At 46.0% G+C, this 23,917-nt stretch overlaps 2 protein-coding genes across 2 annotated transcripts in view; one reads left to right on the top strand and one right to left on the bottom strand.

The window, feature by feature from the left end:
• The window catches only part of C5H10orf67 (chromosome 5 C10orf67 homolog), a 137,599-nt gene that overhangs the window by 49,669 nt on the left and 64,013 nt on the right, over positions 1-23,917 (bottom strand). Inside the window, exons 8-9 of the mRNA XM_083189281.1 lie at positions 20,739-20,804; positions 16,983-17,048 (exon numbers count right to left, since the gene is read on the bottom strand). Coding sequence (XP_083045407.1) covers positions 16,983-17,048; positions 20,739-20,804 — 132 coding nt within the window. The remainder of the gene's footprint in view (positions 1-16,982; positions 17,049-20,738; positions 20,805-23,917) is intronic.
• Positions 6,889-8,945, top strand: LOC146079818 (uncharacterized). Its single transcript, XM_083186458.1, has 2 exons — positions 6,889-7,104; positions 8,027-8,945. The coding sequence occupies exons 1-2, from the start codon at positions 6,889-6,891 to the stop codon at positions 8,603-8,605; spliced, it is 795 nt and encodes a 264-aa protein (XP_083042584.1). The 3' UTR covers positions 8,606-8,945.

Below are 23,917 nucleotides of genomic sequence, written 5' to 3'. Positions count from 1 at the left end.
CTCCCGCCAAAGTCAGTCACTTTGCACTAGGACAAGCTCGTACTCTCTTTTACTAAGCTAAAGTATTTTAATAAACCACTCTAAGACAGCATGACATAATTTTAACTAGATCGGAGCATCTTCACAGTATTCGTCATTTTCACCAAAAAAGTGAAACTTCAGGCCTCTTGCCAGAACAGAAGATGTTTTTGCACGTTTCTTATTCAGGTCAAGTCATAACTTTCCCACACTAGCCGATTTTGAATATCTCAATTTCAGTTTTTTTCACTCCGCCCTAATATGCATAGAGAATGTCTCCAGAAGCAGCATAGGTGCAGTCATTAAGGCACATTTGTGCTAATAAGGCTGATGGCAAACAGGTAAGTGGTTCTTAGACACAACTATACATACATACATACATACATACATACATACATTGCCTGTGATCAGACAGAAGTGCAAATAGGCTGCAATGTTGTTTTAGAGGTCATCAACATCAAAGCTTATCTAAGCAATGTGTTGGGTGCCCACCTTTGCAGGGCAATGGGCCACACAGAACCAGGACTGCCATCAGAAATCATGGGGTCTGGGCAGTGCCATATTAAGGCCCCCTCCGCCTTGTCATTACTGGACGCAAACTGCACATGAGAATATTACACTGTCAAAACAGAGTAATGGCAGTATAAACTTGGTCAATGGGTAACTGCAGGAGGGGGGGGGGGATTAATATATATATAAAACATGAAAAGCCTGCATTTGTCCCTCTGTACCTTACTCTGTAGTAGACCTCAGAGGCTCAGCACTGCCTCGGATTAAAAAACCCTCCCATGATGAGGCCACTGCATCAGCATCATTAATCATTGTCACATTGCCAGATAGGTGAAGCTGCAGCACTACCCCTCTCCCATGCCAACCACAGGGGGGGCCCTAGATAGAGGGGGGCGCAGGGGTACTAACCCCCAAGCCCCCCCTTTCATCTGGCCATGGGTCTGGGACTTACAAAATAGGCAGGGCCCCTTCTCAAACTACTCTCCATCTAATTCGGTGGTGCTCAACCTCGGTCCAACAGTTCACGTTTTCCAGGTCTCCACACAGAATCACAAGTGAAGTAATTAGCCCCACCTGTGGATCTTTGAAGATGTGTCAGTGAATAATGAGTGCACCTGTGCACTTGCAGGGTGACCTGGAAAACGTGAACTGTTGGGGGGTACCGAGGACCAAGGTTGAGAACCACTGCTCTAATTGCTTCAAGGGAAATGTAAGCCTTTTTTTTTTTTTAAATATACTTGATAGACCCCAGTCACAGGTCTCCTTTCTGTCCAGTTTCCCCCGATGGATGCCCTGCAAACGATAACACAGAAGATGGGCCGGCTGACCAATGGAGAGTCAATTGGTAGAAGGGGAGGGGATGGGTTTGACTAGCTAGATGATAAAAAAGGAAGTTTGTCAAATGTTAGGCTCCAACGCTGTGGCTGGTTTATTTGACTTCTATAAAAGACTATAAATTATTATTCAGCATTCAACCAGGGGCAACTGTTTCCTATTAACCAAGACAAATGCCCCACACCTGTTGTGTGTGAAAGACACAGACCCTGGGTAAGACAAACAAGTGTCCTTTGAACAAACAAATACAAATAAATAATGCACGTGGGAGATTACAACAGTAAACTATTTCACCGCTTAGGCGGAACTTAGAGCCTATGAAAATGAAATATAAAGCACTCATGTTTTATTGAGGAGTAGCAGCCAGCACTTGTTCTGATTCACAGCAAGAGTGAAGTGGTTTGGTCTCAGCATTGATAAGCAGCATTAACATATTCATTAGGCTGGTACGTCCCTGGAAGACAGAAGGTGTCAATGTCTGCTTCATTCATAGAAGGGGTTTTGATAAATTGTATTGCCGAGCGGATTTAACCTAGGCAATAATGACTTTTCAAAGCCAAGCCGGCATGCCTGCATATGGGAGTGAATGGAATAATAACATCAAAAATATACAACCCGACCGTTTCCCAAACACAACAAAAAAAAAAAAAGAAGGAAGGATTAAGAGGAATACATTGCGGAGTGATGAAAGGGGCAATCTAGCACCTGTGTGGTTGTAAACTTGCCGGTCCTTCACCTAAATCTGCATATGATTAAAGCACTAATTATGATCATGTTCACAATCCACCTAAACTAGAGAACGATGATGATAGTTTGAAGTTACCTAAATACATGAATAATTAAAACCCTTACATACAAAGAACCAACAAAGGGCCTGATTCAGACGGGGCCGGATACGGCCCCGTTTCTGATGGTGGAGGGCTGCGCATGTGAGAATATGCTCATGTGCAAACCCACCCTTGCCGTCCGACCCCCTCGCCCTATTCTATGTTCCGGGGGGATCTTTTCCATCAGAGGATGACAAGGATTCCCCGAACGGCAAGGTTTACCGCTAATGCGCTAGCCCACTGCATATAGCGGCGACCCTCGCTGTTTTGACAGCCGCACTTGATGTTTCCGGCTCGCTGAAAATAACCTAGGAGGTGGAAACAGCGAGTGCAGTGGGGGTGATTTGAATACTGACCCGTGAGCTGTGATGGCGAGCTATCGGCACTGTTCACCATCATAGCTCGCCAAAGGAAAATGAATATACCGTAATATATCTAATGGCCTGATTCAGAGATGGCTGCATTGTCGATGTTGGAGACAGTTGAGCGATATTTTGAAACTGCGTATGCATCTAAAGCACAGGGCGCATGTGTTACAATGGTCTTGCGTTTGCTGTCGCTATGAGGAGTCATTTCCAAAGTCACTGACAGTCAGGCATCATTTACAGGGCCGTAGAGAGATTGCCAGGGGACTGGTCAGGTCATTTTTACAAAATGTGAAAAAAAAAAAAGAAAATGTCAATTTGTGTTGTGTGCCACAGGGTGATGCATACATGAATGAGGGGGAAGGTGGGGGTCGGGGACATCCTGATCCGGGGCGGGGTTGGTGATTGCTGTGGCAGCAGCCTCCATGGACCAGCCACCAACCGAATAGGGGAAGGTAAGGGGAAAGCAGCATATCTGGGTCTCAACATAAATCCAGGTAACTGCAACACTTGAATATCTTTGCACAGCTGCTGAGTATAGCATTGCATCTATGACTGCATTATGGTTCATCCTTGAATCATGCCCTAATCCAGTTATGGGAAAACGGATACACATTACAGGTAGTGACTGCAACTAGAAGAGGCCCCATGGTGTCCATAATTTCTGTAATGCATTAAAACAATATATTAAATAAAAGACTCCAATAAACTATTAGCAGGCACTGTAACATATCACACAATCTATAACAAAGCTGAAAATTCAATGTAACTTGTGAAAGACGCACCTCAAAACACCAACACTCACCGCACTCTGGGAGAACCTCCTGCTACTAATCTAGTAAACTGCGCCAAATTCCTTACTGTGTTTTGGTGATCTAAAAGGAAATCAGACAAATCCTACCATTGGAGGAAAGGGGGGGGGGGGGGGGGGGGGGGGCGCTATATGGTGCAGGCTGTATGTCCCTCCTCCTCCTCCTCCTCTGACCTACAATAAGCCATTGGCTCTGTGGAGGTGGTCAAGCAATGCGGAGGTAATCGGGTTTGAAATGGGGCTGTTTCCATTTAAAAAGACAGAGAACCCTATACCCATACATATGATGGAAACAGGTTTTCTTGAGGGTGCAACCACATGTCCACTTTGACATGAGAAATCTGAAGCCTTCTGCCTTTCTGAGGATTTTTAAACTCCAATTTACAGAGTATTCCACATTAAACACAGACATGGGTGAATGATACCAACATACATGCGGAACAAATCTAATTGAAAGATTCAATATTTTTTTTCTAATGAGGCATTTTGTGGTTCTTAGTTTTGCTCCTGAATTATCACTACAGATAATGGTACTAGATGCAAATCTCTTGTATAAGTATCCTATAAATACCGTAAATGATATGTACTCCAGCAATAAGGACCTGTCCTCCCTCATCCGCCCCCAGCAATGATTTCTTCCCTGTGGAGCTTATCGGGCAGATAATAGCTGTCATTGCTGTGGACTGGTCTGTTGTAACTTCTCCCCTGGTCACTGACAGCTCTATCCTATGATGTTATACCGCTGTGCATGTCCTCCCTAGTGCTGCCAGACCAGTGCATGTGTTTCTATGGGCAGGTGCCCAATTACACAAATGTACAGCATTAGCATCTGTAAACTCTACTTCTAGCACATCATGGCTCTAAAGGTGTGCACACACGGGGGGGATTATTGCAAATATCGCTGGAAATATGGTCACTGAGCGACCATATTGCCCGCGAGTGGAGTGTGCACTGGCGATATATCGCCGGGTGCGCGCTCCCGTTTTTACCCCCGTAGTGATCGCTAGTCGCAGGAACATGCTCCTGTGACCAGCTGATTTCCACTGCCGGGCTTCCCCGGCAGTTTCAATTTCATCAGCGACCATCTCTGAAAAACCCCCTGTCGACTTTGCCCATGTCGACCTATCGCTTGTGTCATACCATCTCATGCCATACCATCCACTAGGGCGTGGTGGGAGAATAAAATAGTGTGCCAAGTGCAGTGAGGCACCACGCCTGAAGCATGGTGAGCGCAGCGAGCCATGCGAGGGGATGCGGTACTACGTTTCAGTGCCTATGTCGACTGTGTCGACATTCGGGTAAAAAAACAGTGAAAAACCCCATGTCGACCTTTTGACTGTCGACCTTAACCATGTCGACCTCATTCTTGTGTTGACCTAATGACCTGTCAACCTAGACCCATGTTGACCTTTCAGCATGTTGACCGAATGGTGTAGACCCAGTGCTTGTCGGCCATCTTCTTGTAGACCTAATGATCCATACCTGCCCAAGAACCCTGGTCACCAATCCCAGAGTATAATGTGCTATATTGTGAACCCGTGCAATGGCAAAACCATTCATCACTATACAGCAAAGTTTCCTAAACACCGTCCTCAAGGCGCCCTAACGGTATATCCATGGCTCAGCACAGATGGTTAAATCAAATTGATTGAGGTACTAAATAAGTCACCTGTGGTCAAGCATGGATATACTTATAACCTGGACCGCTGGCGTGCCTTCAGGACTGAGTTTGGGAACCTCTGCCATATAGCACATTAGTGGGGAAGCCAGAAACACGCACACACACACACACACACACACACACACACACACACACACACACTACCTTTATTTATATGGTGTCACCAAGTGTCCATAAAGCTGCAGAGAAAAGAATATTTTCACCGTACAAAGTACAAATCATGTAAGGGAATAGTACTAACAGTGAAATAAGATAAAATAAGACACATTCAATAAATGTATGACTTTGGCCTGGTACACACCAGAACGATTAGGGCACGATTAGGGCAAATTTCGACGGTTGTAACGACGGTTGTGCCTGAATTGGTGCACAATCGTTTGTATTTTACTCACGATCCTGGTCGTTTGCGATTGGATGCGCGCTCCCGGCACGTCGTATGTCGCATTGGAGATTTTGCCTCCTGCAGCAGAATCAGCCGATCCGACCGCTGATTGTGTGCTGATTTTATGCACATCGTTAGCACATTGTGTGCGCTTACGTCGTCGCGACCATCCATCCGATCCGGGTTGTTTACGCCAGAGATCCAGGACACTCCCACCGCAGCCATATTGGAGCCTCGTGAATGCAGCAGAGATCACACGACGTCTGCTCCAGCGTGCACCGGACTGCAGGTATGTTTCTGTCAGGCCACTGCAGTCCACCCTACCCCCCCGTGTACCCGCTGCCCACCAATGTGTTTTGCGATCAGGCCACTGCAGTCCACCCTACCCCCCCGTGTACCCGCTGCCCACCAATGTGTTTTGCGATCAGGCCACTGCAGTCCACCCTACCCCCCCCCGTGTACCCGCTGCCCACCAATGTGTATTGCTATCAGGCCACTGCAGTCCACCCCACCACCCTGTGTACCCGCTGCCCACCAATGTGTATTGCGATCAGGCCACTGCAGTCCACCCTACCCCCCCGTGTACCCGCTGCCCACCAATGTGTATTGCTATCAGGCCACTGCAGTCCACCCCACCACCCTGTGTACCCGCTGCCCACCAATGTGTATTGCCATCAGGCCACTGCAGTCCACCCTACCCCCCCGTGTACCCGCTGCCCACCAATGTGTATTGCTATCAGGCCACTGCAGTCCACCCCACCACCCTGTGTACCCGCTGCCCACCAATGTGTATTGCGATCAGGCCACTGCAGTCCACCCTACCCCCCCGTGTACCCGCTGCCCACCAATGTGTATTGCTATCAGGCCACTGCAGTCCACCCCCCCCCCCCCTGTACCCGCTGCCCACCAATGGCAAAGGCCCCAGATGCATTATGCCACCACAGCCCACTATGCTCCCCTGCGGCCTACCCACTACACAGTATGCCACCACAGGCCACCCCACCCCCCTGCGGCCTACCCACTACCCAAAGCATAATGTTACCATCCAGCTGCCCTTTTGCAGGTGATGTTCTCCCACCCCAGGATTTAAAAAAGTTTTGTAAACAAAATATTATAATAATATTTATTAAAATTTGTTTAATAATTTTGAAACCAAACATGTATTCTTAATAATAATAATATACAGTGTATTGAAACATATTTACATATACTGTTTATATGAAGACAACTTGTTTTGTCAAAAAGTATGTACATAGGTTTTTTCAAAATCTATTCATTTTTTACAGAAATGGCCCAGGCGATTGCCAAGGAACACGAATTTATAGAGGCGTTCCTTGAGAAATATAGGGAGCTGGACTGCCTTTGGAAAACTAAATCGAAGGAGTACAGCAATAAAATTAAAAGAGCTCAAGCGCTTCAGGAGCTGGCCCAATTCAGCAAGAGCTACAATCCCGAGGCTGATGAGGACCGTGTTCCTTAAAGAACACAAGAAAATTCAATCGTCCAAAAGGTCCGGTGCAGGAACTGCAGATGTATACGAGACGTCTTTATGGTACTACAACCTGCTGACCTTCACGTTGAGCCATGAGGTGCCAAGGTCGGGACTCTACCTAATGGTGGAGAGTGAGGCAGACGATGTGTTTGTGGGCCTGGATGAAAGTTCCCAGCCGTTGTCGGTAAGTACTGGTCCAATGTGTATACACCCCTTCCTCCTTTGTTTGTTTTAGGCTCCTATAGAGCATTCCTTTGCGGTCCCATCATTTTTTAAATGTGGTCTTCCTGCCAGGGGACAGCACCAACGCCATTAAAGTACTCCTTATATTGGTCCCTGACCTGTTTGGCTCTTGCTGTCCCCCGGTACTGCTGGGCCGGCGTCTCCAGGGACACGATTGGTGCAACCTCCCTAGGCTCGTCTGGGTCCTCCTGTGGTGCTGGTCCTGCCGGCCGATGGGCCCTTTCTTTGCGCCGAAGTAGATTGTGCAGGACACAGCACGCCATGACGGCCCAGTCGATTTTATCCAGCCGCAGGTTGATGGCTGTGTGGAAAATGCGGAATCTACTAGCCATAATTCCAAATGCACTTTCCACAAGCCGCCGTGCCCTGGAGAGCCTGTAATTGAAGACCCGTTTGTCGTGGTCAAGACCACGTTTGGCATAGGGCTTCATGATGTGTTCATGAAGCCCAAATGCCTCGTCCGCCACGAAAACAAAGTTCAGCCCATGCTTCGTTTCTTTGACTGTGGGCAAGTGCAGGGTGTTGGAGGCGAGCCTCTGGTAGAACTTTGTGTCCTTCAAAGTTCCACCATCTGAAGCCCGCCCATTCCTGCCGACATCCACAAAGATATATTCATAGTTCGCATTTACCACAGCCATCAGCACAATACTGAAGTACCCCTTGTAGTTGAAGTAGTAGGAACCACTGTGGGGTGGCTGATTGATGCGGACGTGTTTCCCATCAATGGCTCCTCCACAATTAGGGAAGTTCCACGCCTCGTCGAATTCAGCAGCGATGTTTTGCCACTCCTGCACGGTGATGGGGAACTGGAACAAAAAAGAAAAGGAGATGTTAACTAATTGTTGTTATTTTCTTTTCAACAGACAACAAGCACAGAGAAAGAGGTTGGCCACACCTCAACCCCTACCCCAACCCCATCGCCAACCCCTGAGCCACCTGCAATTGACTCATCTGGAACAATCTGTGGAGTGCCAGAAACCCCCACCCCGCCACAACTATTCTCAAAAAAGAAAAAACGCAGGACCAAGACAGTCCCTGACCCAGACCCGGATGATGATATACTTATACGAGCAGAGCAGGTGCTGCGTAGGCCCCCTGACCAGTATGACACCTTCGGCAAATACGTGGCTGAGGGCTTGCGGAAGTTGAATCCGGAACAACAGATGGCGTTCGAACGTCTCACTAGCGAACTCCTGTTTAGGGGCCGTCTTGGCCTTCTGACAATTCAAACCAAATTAGTTGGACTTCTCCCATGGCAGGAGACGCCATCTACTAGTAGTGCCGTACCCTCACCAGCACTTGCCTCATTGCCTGAAACCACCCCACCGAGTGCGCAATCCTGTACCCAACCGGCTACACCTCCTCGCTACAGTCACCTGTATACATCATTGTTGAGTGACAGCACGGACCAAGACGAAACACCGGTTTTACAAGATTTATAAGCACATTCCATACAATTATTTCAAAGTTGGCATGGAGTAGTATGGCACACGGTGCTTGTCGTGGAGATAATGGCTATGGTGACCTGTTGCATACCGCAGAACAATGGGGCCGGGACCATTGCATCTGTGGTATGCAACAGGTAATCCTGATGGCCCTTTCATTATCTGCGCTACAAGCACCGTCTGTCATACTGCTCCATACCACAAGGCAATGAGGCATTGGTTTGGTTTTATGTTAATACTTGTTAGGGCACTTTGCCTAGGTTTTATATATTATGTGTGTTTTTGCTATAGGTCCATGCATGGAGCAGTATGGCACATGGTGCATGTTGCGCAGACAAAGAAAGGACCTTCATGCTACTGTGGCGCACAGTGCAGAGTAATGGGGCCGGGACCAATGCTTCTGTACTATGTGCCATGCATGCATGAGGGTGCTTTCATTGTCTGCGCTACATGTGCCGTCTGCCATACTGCCCCTTAACGCACGGCAATTAGGCATTTCATGTGCCGTCTGCCATACTGCCCCTTAACGCACGGCAATTAGGCATTTCTGTGGTTTTAAGGTAATTCTTTTACTTGTTAGGGCACTTTGCCTGGGTTTTATATATTATGTGTGTTTTTGCTATAGGTCCATGCATGGGGCAGTATGGCACATGGTGCATGTTGCGCAGACAAAGAAAGGACCTTCATGATACTGTGGCGCACAGTGCAGAGCAATGGGGCCGGGACCAATGCTTCTGTACTATGTGCCATGCATGCATGAGGGTGCTTTCATTGTCTGCGCTACATGTGCCGTCTGCCATACCGCCCCTTACCGCATTGCAAACTTCATTAACATTTTATAGCAATATTTTAAAAAAACACAAAGCACTTTTTTAAATTATGTGTACTCAATGTGCAGTATGGCACATGGTACATGTGGTGCAGACAAAGGACAGGGCCACGTGGCGCATAGTGCATATCAATGGGGCCGGGACTATTGCATCTGCACTATGCGCCACGTGAGGTGGAGGGCACATGCATTATCTGCGCTACAAGCACCATGTGGCATACTGATCTCTACCTCATGGCAGACCAAAGCCATTACAATTGTTTTTTTGGGGGGGGGGGTATTTGCATTACTGTTTTTGCACTTTTTATATTTATACTTGAAAAAATACATTTATAAGTATTTGTGAATCTGACGGTTAAATTATTTAAATAAAAAAAATAATGTTTTCACTACAATTGTGTGCTGCATTTTTCCTTACCTTGCAATACTGATGCTGCAGGACCTTCACAATCGATTTACAGGTCTCCGGTATAATCATGCCCAAAGCTTGCGGGGAGATGATGGCTCCAAACTTGAGGTCCGCCAGCGATCGTCCTGTTGCCAGAAACCTGAGGGTCACCACCAGCCGGTCCTCAGCAGGGATAGCCATGCGGTACTTGGTATCCTGCTTCTGGATGAGGGGGGTGACAAGACGCAGCAGCTCCTGGAAGGTCTCATCGTCCATGCGAAGAAAATTCCTATAATCCTGGGGATTATTCTCGCGAATCTCCATCAACAGGGGCATATGAGACCGCGCCTGTCGGCCTAGGAGCCACTGCTTGGTCCAGCAGGACCGAGCCTTCCTACGCTGGGCCCTCATCCTCCTCACCCTGAGGACAGCGTAGGAAAGCAGGAATTCTTGCTGGAAAGAATCCATAATGCAAAAATCAGAATGGGAAAAATAAAAGCACACTTTGTAATGCCAGGCAAAAACAAAGCAGACCAAAATAACAATGTGCAGCGTTCAGCAGGTATACACCAAGCCTCACTAGTCACAAAGCAGAAATGAGGTCCTTTAAAAAGGCTACTGGTCTTTGTCCCCCCTCTGCTAGCCCAGCCCCTTTAATTACATGTCATAAACGACCATGGCCAGTGCACACACGATCTACTCACGATCTGCACATCCGATGGTCGTACGACTGTCGGGAGCGACGTCGTATCGTATCTACATCGTAATTACATCGTTTGCAAAAGAAACACGATCGTTAGCACATCGTGAGTAGGCCGCGGGAGAGCGCTCCAGGGAAGTGCACGTTAAATCGTTAGCCGATCGTTAGACGATCCTGATCTTTCTGGTGTGTATGGGGCCTTTCTTAGTGACAATGAATCACAATGACCCAGTTCCCCAGGGTGAGCAGACTGGAAGGAACATTGGCCCTCATTTAGCTTGGGCCACAGACCTGCAAAAATGGCGCATGCGCTCGATTTCTTAAATTGCAAAAAATGTGACGCGGTCTGAGGCGCAACTGGGGGCAGCAATGGGGTGTTGCATGGGGAGTCACAGTCTGGGGGGCTACCAATAATTTGCGAATACATCATAATATAGTGAAGCGGTCACACAAAAGCTTGCGTTTGTGGGGAGGGACACAGCACGTGGCGCGTCCTTTCCCTGTGCTGGGTGCCCCCCTCCACAGGCTACCACTGCCAGTTGTCATTTTTCAAAATTACAACTGATGCTGAGTGATGCCCATTGACAACAACCATGAATGGAAGTGCACTGGGGACATGTGTAGTGCGAAGGTGATAAGGTCCTGCTCGTGAGAGTGTACAGACAAAGGGGCAGATGTATTAAGCAATAAAAAGAGATAAACTAAAGAGTGATAAACGTCCAGCCAATCAGCTCCCAACTGTCATTTATCAAACACAGCTCATAACATGTCAATTTGGAACTGATTGGCTAGACTTTTGTCACACTTTATCACCTTTGCGTTTATCTCTTTTCAAGGCTTAATACATCTGCCCCCCAAGGAGATGGATACAACTGGTAACTGAACTGGGACGAAACAAGTGTGTGTGTGGGGGGGGGGGGGGGTGCAGAGGGATGAGAGCTAAGATAATGAGGACTAAGCTAAAGCAGCGACTGTAGCAGTAGAAACCAGATGTGAGCTGCAATGGCAGCGGGGAGAAGGAGGCCGCTGATGACGTCAGCGGCTCTTCCTCTCAACGGCTGGGGAACACCTGCATTTTCTGGGGCAGGGTTCCCCAAACGGCCGCAGGGTGTCAATTACTGTGTAAGCAGATGGCTGCCTTTGCATGGAAGGTTTGCGAATGCACGGTTGTCTGATAATTGGCAGGTGTTTCGAATTCACAGCCGCGCAATCAGAATCAGGCCGTTAGGCCATCCCCTAAGGTTAGAGGAAAGGATTCTTCACAGGTAGAGCAGTCAAGATTTGGAGTTCTCTGTCAGAAAAGGTTTTAATGGCTGCATCAAATTAAACCTTAAAATTTTTTTTAGCAGATTGCGGATACGACCGTAAATTGCAATGTTAGTAGGAGAGTCCAGTAAGGGAATTAACAACCAAAAAACACAGTGAGTGAAATTTAATTGGATGAGAGATTTAGAAAGTGAGAGATTTGGTAAGAAATCTCCTGTTATTTAAAGCGGCAATCATTTACACTTCAAAATCAAACAGTTTTTTTTTGTTTTTTTTTCTGCAGTGTAAATGATTGCCGCTTTTAAAAAACTGGAGATTTCTTATTAAATCTCTCACTTTCTGAATCTCTCATCCTATTAAAGGCCCCCATACACTAGGGCGACTTGTCCTTAGGACAAGTCGCCCCCGACTTCCCCCTGAGCTTCCCCGGCTACTCCCCGGGGGAGCTTGATTAGATTGGCACTTGATGTGCCATTTTTTACATGTGATAAATCGTCTCGATTTATCACATGTAAAAAACCCGGGGAGCAGGGGGGGGGGGGGGGGGCTACAGAGCAGGGCTGCTGGTGGGAGCAGGTGGGGCTGGGGACGCTGCGGGGGACACAGGCGGCATAGAGCCGGGCAGAGGGAGCCGGGAGCTGTCAGTGCTAGAAAAAAAAGCCCATACAATGAATGGGCAGAATGTGATTGGCTGAGCGCTCTCTCAGCCAATTGCTGACTGGCTGAGAGAGCGCTCAGCCATTCACAGGCCGCCCATTCACTGTATGGGCTTTTTTTTTTTATTCAGTACTGACAGCTCCCGGCTCCTGCCCGGCTCTATGCCGCCTGTGTCCCCCGCAGCGTCCCCAGCCCCCCTGCTCCCTCCACCGCCGCGCCGCCCCACTAGGTCCCAAGTCGGGTGGTCGGACGTGCAGCAGGTCCGACCACCCGACGCAGATCCGATGCGCACGGGACCGCGCATCGGATCTGAGGGGACATCAAAACTAGCCGATTTTGGTCCGATTTCGGCCAGATCCGACTGATCTGGCCGAAATCTGACCAAAATCGGCTAGTGTATGGGGGCCTTAAATTTCACCCAGGAATTTTGGGTACATACAGTAGTTATTTTCTAAGGGAATTATCCTCCAACAGATCAACTTTCCAGAAAAACAAAACAAAATAAGAATCATTAAGATGGGCACATTCCTAAACAGTTTTGGTAACATACAGTATTATCGCTGCTGCAATTTAAACCTTAAATAAAATATTTCTCTAAACTTGAATCGTTAAGCGATTGGCTTAATTATACAAGTGATTCTAATTAATATGAAGTGTTGTTCAGAAACAGCAATTTACTGGTAACATATTTACCTGGTTATTAATCTATTATTTGTTAGATAACAGGTACAGGTTTGCCTTATCGCAGCATGTGCCTGGTTCTCACCAAGTGTCATGATTTCTGGAAATAAGTGTGATTGATACGGTAAGTAAACAATTCTGGAGTAAGTACAAGTTGTACGCAATTAGGCTAATTCATTGATAGTTGGTTCATATGTATTTGAAGCGGCAGAAATCCCCCCAAGCCTAGACTCTGAAATATGGTATGTGATTATTCACACACACTATGGGGGGGGTATTCTGATTCAATTGGCCCTCTGCACCTTCGCCTGGGGGACCGATTGTTTGCGACTGCACTTGCGCATAGCAGTGGGGTGAGGCAGGTGAGGTACAGCCTTTCCTGACATACTAATGTATACGCCGGAGTTTGGAGTTCATAAAGTATGTCAAAAGTACAAAGACTATATATTAAAAAATCTTATTTTTCTAATAATTTTTATAGTCAAAACTCTGGAGTAAAAAGTCTATGGCAGGTGAGGCAGTGCCTCACCTGGATACCTTTTCTGCACATCTCTTATCAAAACTCAGTGAATCTCCAGCAGTATATACTGCTTCATATGTATACCGGTATACACAAACATTGGGGTGGGTATGGGGTAGGGGTCACAAACAAAGACTAACACTGTCTCTTTGACACCACGACTATCCTGAAGAAGCCTTTTGACAGGCGAAACTAGTTGATGAAGTGAGTATTTGGACTTGCCTCAGCCTGGAAAAGGTAAAGAAAGTGCACCACGTGTTATATACCACAAAATCGCACACAGAAACCCTCTACAGAGTACAGGGTTTTGCCCTATTACTGGTACCAAAGAGACAGTGTTAGTCTTTGTTTGTGACTCCTACCCCATACCCACCCCAATGTTTGTGTATTCCGGTACTAGGATTAATAGATAACAAGCTACAGGGTTTTTTTACGTCTGATTTTTAAAAACTGTATTTTAACCTGTTATTTAATTGTTCATGTATTGTTTATATAAATGAAAATGTCAGTGTATTTTATAACCTCAAATAAATCTTAATTTGGTTGCAAAAAATCGTCAACGAAAGTTATTACTAAAGTCCTAGTGTATCCAAGCGCAGGGTGACACCGCAAGGTGTAAACTACACACTATTAATTTAAAAGAGGTATCCTGTAGTATACCTCATAAACCTACAGCTGGAACACCAGAACACAGTCTACAGCGCAGTCTCCCCCACCACTATCGACCCTGTTATTTTCTTGTTTTTCGCTCATCTATGTATTGTCAGGTGCTGGGGAACCTTTGTGGCTCCATATAAATAAATACAATAACAATATTACGTAGTGTTCTGGGTGTAATGGAATTTTGGAGCTGCTACTTACCATATTAGCACGTTATGTGCCATTGGTCACTCCAGCCTTACAGAGAGCACGGGGAAAGAGAGGGCAGGTAGGAAACAGAGAGGGACAAAGATCGCGAGAACGTAAGGGCAGGTAGGGTGGCGGTGGTATAGATATCAAGACAGGGCAAAGATCAATAAAAGGTGAGGGGGACAGAGATAGGGTCACATGGGAAAAAAAGGCCAAACAGAGAGCTGAGAGACCATGAACCGTTCCACTGGTGATATAATGAGTGATATCATTGCCTGCAGAGGGCAATTAATGCAATTTGGCGCAACATTGCCGGATGATGGAGCTGGTGCATTGTTGTAGTGGAAAAAAAAAACTAACCTATGAATCAATCCGAAATTTGGTATGGCGTTGTTTGAAAGATGCTAGTACACGATAGTAATACCAACTTCCTCAACAACGCCACCTGACTTCAAACACAGGTACTTATTGATCCACCCTTGTACATAAACTGTATAGACAGGAGGTAGGCAACATGTGGTACTCCATTATGCTTTGGAACTACACATCCCAGCATGCCCAGCCACACATTTACTGTGATATCATGCCACATCCCAGCACAAATGATTGCATGCTGTCCCACAGAACTAATTTGTGCTTAGCTTCAGCTGTCCACTGTGCAATTACGGATAACTGCATCAGGACAATAATTGCACAGTGTATGGCTACCTTATGGTAAAGGTTGTCTAGTGGTAGCACCAGAACTGACCAAGGATGATATAATATATCACTGAATGTAGATCACAATCATTTATTTGATTTATTTACAGTTTCTTATATAGTGCAGCATATTCCGTTGTGCAATACAATTAGAAACAGTGATAAGATTAGGTTTTGCTGCATAGTCCCTTACAGCTTTTGTGAAACATTATGGGGGTTATTCTAGTCCATTCTTTCTGACAAAATCCTTCTCAGATGGACAAAACCATGTGCACTGCGGGTGGGGCAGATGTAACTTGTGCAGAGGGAATTAGATTTGGGTGGGGTTTTTCTTCAAAGTGAGATCTACATTGCAGTGTAAAATCATGCAGTCAGTATTTTCCCTGCACAGAAACAAAATAACTCACCCAAATCTAATTCTCTCTGCACATGTTACATCTGCACCCCTGCAGTGCACATGGTTTTGTCCATCTAAGAAGGATTTTGTCAGAAAGAATGAACTAGAATAAACCCATATGTGCTGATGTGGTCTCATAAGAACACATTGCTCCACAGAAACTTCTGATGCAGTTATACAAGTTCACTGGCTGCTGGTTTGCACAAGTCTCAAACAGGTTCCAGTCAGAATGACAGGTTCTGTATGTCGATATTCAGAATGTCGACACATACTAATATTTCACACCAAGATGTCGACAATACATGATTAGACCAAAATAAGCATAAAAATGTCAACAATGTTACAAGTGGACATTATGAATAAGTCAACATTTATGAATAACGGCATTTTACCTGTCAACATAATGTTCATGCCGATATTTAGACGGTTTACAATCCATTAGAGCGAGGTATTGCATGCGGTATTTCGTATGCGATACCCCGCCAACTCACCCGGCAGTTCCCAGGCGTCAGGATTGCATGCGATATATCGTATGCGGTCCTTCTACATATGGGCCCTTATTTTGGTTCACTCGCCAAGGCAACTTCCTTCTCAAATGGACAAAACCATGTGCACTGCAGGGGGGGGGTGAGGCAGATGTAACCTGTGCATGTAACCTGTGCATCACTCAAATCTTTCTGTACAAGTGACATCTGCCCCACCTGCAGTGCACATGGTATGGTCCATTTTAGAAGGAATTTGCTTTTGCGAGTGAACCAGAATAAGGGTCTTGATGTATCGTGTGCAACCCCAGTCCTGGCTGCGGGATCTCTGGCTACGATCTGATGCACACAGGACCGCGCATCGGATTGGAATCGGAGAAAAAGCACGTCCGATTTGACACCACACCAGTCTCAAACAGACTGAACCCATTGCAATGCTAGAACACCCAGCTATTGCATTTTACACTGTGAAACAGGAGAGAGTCAGTGAGGAAATTACATCACCGAGGGCCTTATTTTGGTTCACTCTTAGAGGCAAATTCCTTCTTAGATGGGTAAAACCATGTGCGCTGCAGGGGGGCAAATGTAACATGTGTAGAGAGAATTAGATTTTGGTGATTATTTTGTTTCTGTGCAGGGAAAATACTGGCTGCTTTATTTCTACACTGCAATATATATCTCACTTTGAAGAAAAACCCCACCCAAATCTAATTCTATCTGCACATGTTATATCTGCCCCACCTGCAGTGCACATGGTTTTACCCATCTAAGAAGGATTTTGCCTCTAAGAGTGAACCAAAATAAGGCCCCGAGTCTAATCATTCCACACTCATCTCCTTTCTGATCTCGAGCTGACCTCCCAATTAAAGTGCAGTGTGTAAAGTGCTCCGTAACAAATGATTGTACCTTTTTCTCTTTTTCCTCCAGCTTTGATCTCAGAACATTTTCCATATCTTGTCTTTGTTGCTGTAACTGTAAATATAAATATGAATTTAGAAATGTTTAACAGTAATTATCCCCATTATAAAGCAACTGTCACATCTAAACAATGGAAGAAGACAGCTGATCTATTTACTGGTTCCTAATGACATCACTAATGACATCACTAAGCCATGACAAAATATGAAAAGTAAAAATGTTTTGCAGATGGTAAAGCACGCGCACACACGCACGCACGCACAATTGAATACAATAATCTCTAACCTGGTGTTCTGACATAGTTACCACAGTAGTAATAACCAGACCATAGCATTTGGTATAGTACAAGGCTACCTGTTGGCTGCTTGTGTGTCCTTGTAAATATGCTGAATAACAACATTAACATTTATATTATATTGTTCACAAAGGGCAGAAGCTCATGTTGTAGACAAGTTCAATTGCCATAAGCAACCATTAATATTCGTATGATTACTCTTATTAGTATTATTATTATTGTTCATATATGACCACCAGGGGCAGCATAAGCTGAGAAAACCAACAGCAACGTAACTGCCCTATTCATACTCTACAAGAGAACATATAATACTTGGTTGCTCGGCAGAACCTACCATTTGCACATCATTGAGTATGTTATGAAGTTGAAGTAAGAAGGATCACAGACTGCTAAGTAATGATTACACTCTCTGAGATGTTTCGCTAGGGTGACCAACTCATCCCTTTAATCCGGGACACATATTAATTACACAGGTTCTGTGGCAGTTTAAAACCAGGTGAAAGCCAGCCACAGATCCTGTGTAATTAATGATGCCCCCGTCTTCGTTCTAGCACTCGTAAATAAAAATCAGCTGACGGCGACAATGGAATGATTTCTCCTGCTAGCGGAGGCATGCGAGGGGATGTGTTCTCCTTACACACTTCCTCGCCATGTTACCAAGGAGAATTGGAGGCAGCGAAAGGGCGAGCGTTTGGATGGGCGGCATCAAGCCGCTCGCTAAGCAGCGAAGGGTCTGTGCTTAGCAAGCGGTAATGAATCACCCCCTTTAGCTCCATCCACGGCTTTAGTAAGCAAACCCCTAAATGTAGTGTCCATTTATGGGAACAGTAGGTGCTCTAACCCTAGTCACCCACAAAATGCATGATAACATACAAATTAGTATTTAAACCAAATAAAGGGAAATGAGAACTACAAGAAGCCTATTATTATTATTGCAATGACTGATGCCGATTGGATTTCATAGACAAATTTAAAAAGATAAAATAATGACAATGGAACATTTTGTCTGATGGCAGCTGACTCCCGGCTGATTTAAAAGTCACTGAGTTAAAGTGGAAAACATAGATTTAAGGAACACGGATGTCCGTCTAAAGGTGTCAGAACATTAAAGTCCTGCTTCAAAACAAACACGTGATAATTCAGAAACTGTACCAAACAATAACCAAAAATGCCATCATTTATTGTCACATAAATGACTGTGACACGGTTCCCAAAACTGTATCAGTGACAATAGGACTAGAGCTTCAGCACCATCTCAACAGGCCAAAAGTCATCTCATTATGGAGTTCAATATGATGCCACAAAATCATTGATGCCTAGTCGTATGCCCTCACCAGTTGGTTTCATAGAAAGCCCCTATTGTAATCCTTTTTCATGAATTTCTAAAACATTGAGCCCAACAATACACAAGGCAGAGCCTAACAAAATGGAATCCGTAAAGTTGCCATGACTTGGCACGGAGCTTGACAAGCAGCGAGAAAGTGGCTCTATACATGTCTAAGGACTCCCTGATCCGGTGTCAGTGAGCGTTCTCCTGCGAACAGTGTCATATTCTTCTGCAGAGCATGCATAATGCGAAGCACAAGCTGTGTCTTATTTTATATTATAACCAAGGCACGCTGCTAGTTTAACAAAGGCATTTTACAGCTCGGGCTGGCATAGGCTGGTCAGATCATACATAGATGAAGACTCGTGGGTAAGATAACAACTCAGTACTCAGATTATGTCACTGTAATTATTATTATTATTATTATTATTAAACCATTGATTTATTATTATGCCATGCAAGTGTCTCAGAATTGCTTGGAGCTGTTCCCCGATGCCTCGGTCGGCTGCGGGGCTTGTGCAGTTTGCTTAAAATTGAGAGATGCAAATCAGGCTTGTAGTATAAACTCTTTAAAGGTATTGTGTCAGGGACAACATACTTCCTCATATAAGTATTGTGGAGGATCCGGTCCAGGTTTTAGAGCAGCAGCAGGAAAACTGATGTGATCAAGGTTGGGCTGATTAGCAGCACCTGTGCTTTCCTGATGTAAGTGATGACAGAGGGTCAATATTCCGGGTGGTGGAATAGCTGCCCAGGTGATACGTTAGCTATGGTAGGGAACATTGGAACATTGGCCTTTATTCTGATCTGATCGCAGTACAAATTTGTTTGGAAAATGGGCAAAACCATGTGCACTGCAGGTGGGGCAGATGTAACATGTGCAGAGAGGGTTACATTTGGGCGCGGTGTGTTGAAATTGAAATCTAAATTGCAGTGTAAAAATAATGCAGCCAGTATTTACCCTGCACAGAAACAAAATAACTCACACAAATCTAACTCTCTCTGCACATGTTACATCTGCCCCAGCTGCAGTGCACAAGGTTTTGCCCATTTTCCAAAAACATTTGTACTGCGATCAGATCTGAATAAAGGCCATTGTGAGGAGTCTGAACTAGGCTGTGATGCCTGTATGCTGCAATGCTGTAACCCATCCCTGCGTAACCTGCTACCAAATAAAGACCAAGGGGGGTATTCAATGTCAGGGGAATGGCTGTGGAGCAAGCTTGACAGCCGTGCCCCTGTCCCGTTCTCGCTTCGCTCGCCTGGAGCTCGGCAGTCGGGATTCAATGTCCCGGCTGCCGAGCGTCGAGAAGGGGGCGTGGCCACGAGTTGATGACGAAAATAGACGAGCTCCGGCCAGGAGCTTGCCTATTTCTGGCTTTTCTCGGCAGAACGAACCCGACAGCTTGTGCTGTCGGGCTCGTTCTGCGCAAAACCCCTGTTCAATGCTGTCGGGGACGACAGCATTGAATAGGGCCCCGCAGCCATCTCCCCCGTCGGGAGATGGCTGCGGGAGCACGCCTAACATTGAATACCCCCCCAAGACTTCATCTTATCCAGTGTCTGTGATTCCTTGTCGCAGTATTTAAAAATTCAAAGCTAATACATCATTTTGATATACCATCTTCACATTACTTGGTAATCAGCTCTGCTGAATTAGACACCGTTGCCATCTTTAAAATAAAATCAGGGACACACTTCACTTACCGCCCGGCTCCCCCATGCCCCCTTCCACTGTGCTTCTTCACATCCAGACACCGGTGGCCAATTAATATGCGGCACCGGGTGGTGAGCCATTCAGAGCTTGCGTACCGACAGCCGCTCTGATTGGCTAATGGTACGTGAACTCTGATTGGCTCACCACCCGGTGCAGCATATTAATTGTCCGCCAGCATCCTGTTGTGAAGAAGTATACGCTTAGGGAGCAGGGCTTTGTTCAGCCACTGCAGCTGCAGCGCAGACAGCACAGTGGAGGGGGAGGTGGGGGGGGGGGGGGGTGCGGAGTTGCCCAGGCTCTTCCCTCTCTCTCTCAGAGAGGCCGGGCCTGGGACAGCTGTACCCACAGCACCTACTGATGGCGGCCCTGAATATGATCACAAGAGATTTGTAGGTAATGTCTTACCAAAGTAGTTGCAGCAGATTTTTCATTATCAATTTCAATTTTCAATTGTTCTTGAGCCATAGACAACTACAATAAATAAGAAAAATTATAAATGAGGTACTTTATTGGGACATATACAGTAATAGTAAGCCCGTTTGAAGCAAATGCTTTGAAAGCTAGTCTGCTACCTTGTGTTTGCCTCTGTGTTTGTGCATGTGTGAGAGAGAAAGAGATGTAGTTTCACTCGCTGCCAGATGGCAGTGTTTCGGAGACACAAAAACAGACACTAAACGTATATATATATATATATATATATAAACTCCAACACTGACCCAGCACTCCAATAAACCAATATACGGTGCCCTGGTGCCTCCAATCCGATGCCTTGCAGCAACAATATACCAGAGTATCCCGGCGAGCGGGGGGAGGTAAGTGGCACTCACGGGTCTGCAGTAATCAATAACAGAGGCCAATGGCAGGAAGTAGTAACGATCAACGTTTCAGTTTTATTAAACCTTTGTCAAGATCTTGACAAAGGTTTAGTAAAACCGAAACGTTGATCGTTACTACTTCATGCCATTGGCCTTTGTTATTGATTACTGCAGACCCGTGAGTGCCACTTACCTCCCCCGCTCGCCGGGATACTCTGGTATATATATATATATATATATATATATATATATATATATACTACCACAATAGTGTCAGGCGCCCTATGCTTAGAATTATAATTTCTGTCTTTCCTTAGTTAGCTTTTTCTCAAAAAAACCATACATTTATTAGCATATAAAAAACATTGTTTATTAAAACAAGACTTTCTTAAAACCAGATTTCTCTTGACACTGAAGTATGCTTTGTTTTTAAAGATGAAACCCAACGCGTTTTGTCTTCAAGCAAGACTTCATCAGGGGTAAAAATATTTATACAGTGGTCTCTGTTTGGACTGGGATGGAAATTGTTATAAAGGTGTTTCCTTGGACTTTTTGAATATCTCAGGTCTTATATATGAGCCTTATGGCGGTGTATTTCACTCCTGTAGACAAATATGGAAATTGGACCGAACTGGTGTTGACCTTCTTTTCGTCCAATCGGACCAAATGGTGGTATACGTAGCCTACCAGAAATATATATGATACTTTTATATCCTGTTAGTATATCTATCTCTGATACACTTCTCAATAGGGACTGTTTGTAGGGTATTTTTTCCGTAGTCCAGTCTTTTTATACAAAATAGGTCTTACTTCAACAGACTCCAAAAAAAAAAAAATTATTTTATATATAGAAATATGTCCTTATAAGGACATGATGAATATAAAACCTGCCTATGGATCTGTATATATAGTAATAGTAGTTCCTGATCGGGTGGTGCTTGTGTTCTCCTCAGAGTCCAAAGTGCAAGTGGTGCTACAAACAGTCCCTATTGAGAAGTGTATCAGAGATAGATATACTAACAGGATATAAAAGTATCATATATATTTCTGGTAGGCTACGTATACCACCATTTGGTCCGATTGGACGAAAAGAAGGTCAACACCAGTTCGGTCCAATTTCCATATTTGTCTACAGGAGTGAAATACACCGCCATAAGGCTCATATATAAGACCTGAGATATTCAAAAAGTCCAAGGAAACACCTTTATAACAATTTCCATCCCAGTCCAAACAGAGACCACTGTATAAATATTTTTACCCCTGATGAAGTCTTGCTTGAAGACGAAACGCGTTGGGTTTCATCTTTAAAAACAAAGCATACTCCAGTGTCAAGAGAAATCTGGTTTTAAGAAAGTCTTGTTTTAATAAACAATATTTTTTATATGCTAATATATGTTTGGTTTTTTTGAGAAAAAGCTAACTAAGGAAAGACAGAAATTATCATTCTAAGCATAGGGCGCCTGACACTATTGTGGTAGTATTGGGTAGATAAAGCTCCGCTAGTAGGGAGCCTAGTGTCATTGGCGACCACAAATCTATAGCGCAATTTCAGGAATTTTGTTGTTGTTTATATATATATCTCTTATATATTTAGCCAGATCTGTCACTCAACCCCTGTGGAGAACGTTCCTGTGTAGAACAGTTTCACTTTCATGTGTATGACGTTCCACCCCCTTGATCACCTCTCCCCGCCCAGCCAGGGCTACAGTACACGCCCACCATCCACCATTACTCCACAGCCACCATCCACCATTACTCCTGCACATCCCTACCCTCTGCCAGGACCCCCGCGACCCCCCTCCCGTGAATCGCGGGACCCCCCGCGACCCCCCCCTCCCGCGATTTGCGGGACCCCCCGCGACCCCCCCTCCCGCGATTCGCGGGACCCCCCGCGACCCCCCCCTCCCGCGAATCGCGGGACCCCCCGCGCCCCCCCTCCCGCGAATCGCGGGACCCCCGCGACCCCCCTCCCGCGATTCGCGGGACCCCCCCTCCCGCGATTCGCGGGACCCCCGCGACCCCCCCTCCCGCGATTTGCGGGACCCCCGTGACCCCCCCTCCCGCCATTCGCGGGACCCCGCACCCCCCCTCCCGCGATTCGCGGGACCCCCGCTTTCCACCCTTCCGCGAGTCGCGGGACCCCCGCGACCCCCCCTCCCGTGATTCGCGGGACCCCCGCGAACCCCCCCTCTCGCGATTCGCGGGACCCCCGCGAACCCCCCCTCCCGCGATTCGCGGGACCCCCGCGACCACCCCGGTATCCGGACTATTGTTAGACAGCACTTACATCGACAGCCATTACATCGACACCATTAGTTCGACAGCTCAATAGGTCGACATGGTTTTAGGTCGACATACCATTAGGTCGACATGTCATTATGTCGACAGCTCATTAGGTCGACAGCTCATTAGGTCGACATGTTTTTAGGTCGACACTGCCATTAGGTCGACAGTGTCTATGTCGACAGTCAAAAGGTCGACATGGGTTTTATCACTGTTTATTGAGCCGACATGTGCCCACAGGCGGTATTTCATGCCCTACTATCCACTAGGGCGTGGTGGGAGAATAAAATAGTGTGCCGAGCGCAGCGAGGCACCGTGCCCCAAGCATAGCGAGCGGCTGCGGTACACTTCAAACTGTGTCCATGTCGACTGTGTCGACATTTCGGCCAAAAAAACTGTGAAAAAACCCATGTCGACATTTTGACTGTCGACATAGACTCTGTCGACCTAATGGCAGTGTCGACCTAAAAACATGTCGAACTAATG

Source organism: Crinia signifera, chromosome 5 (genome assembly GCF_055691185.1).
Source record: "Crinia signifera chromosome 5, ASM5569118v1, whole genome shotgun sequence".
Taxonomy (NCBI): Eukaryota; Metazoa; Chordata; class Amphibia; order Anura; family Myobatrachidae; genus Crinia; species Crinia signifera.
This window is presented reverse-complemented; position numbering and strand designations above follow the sequence as displayed.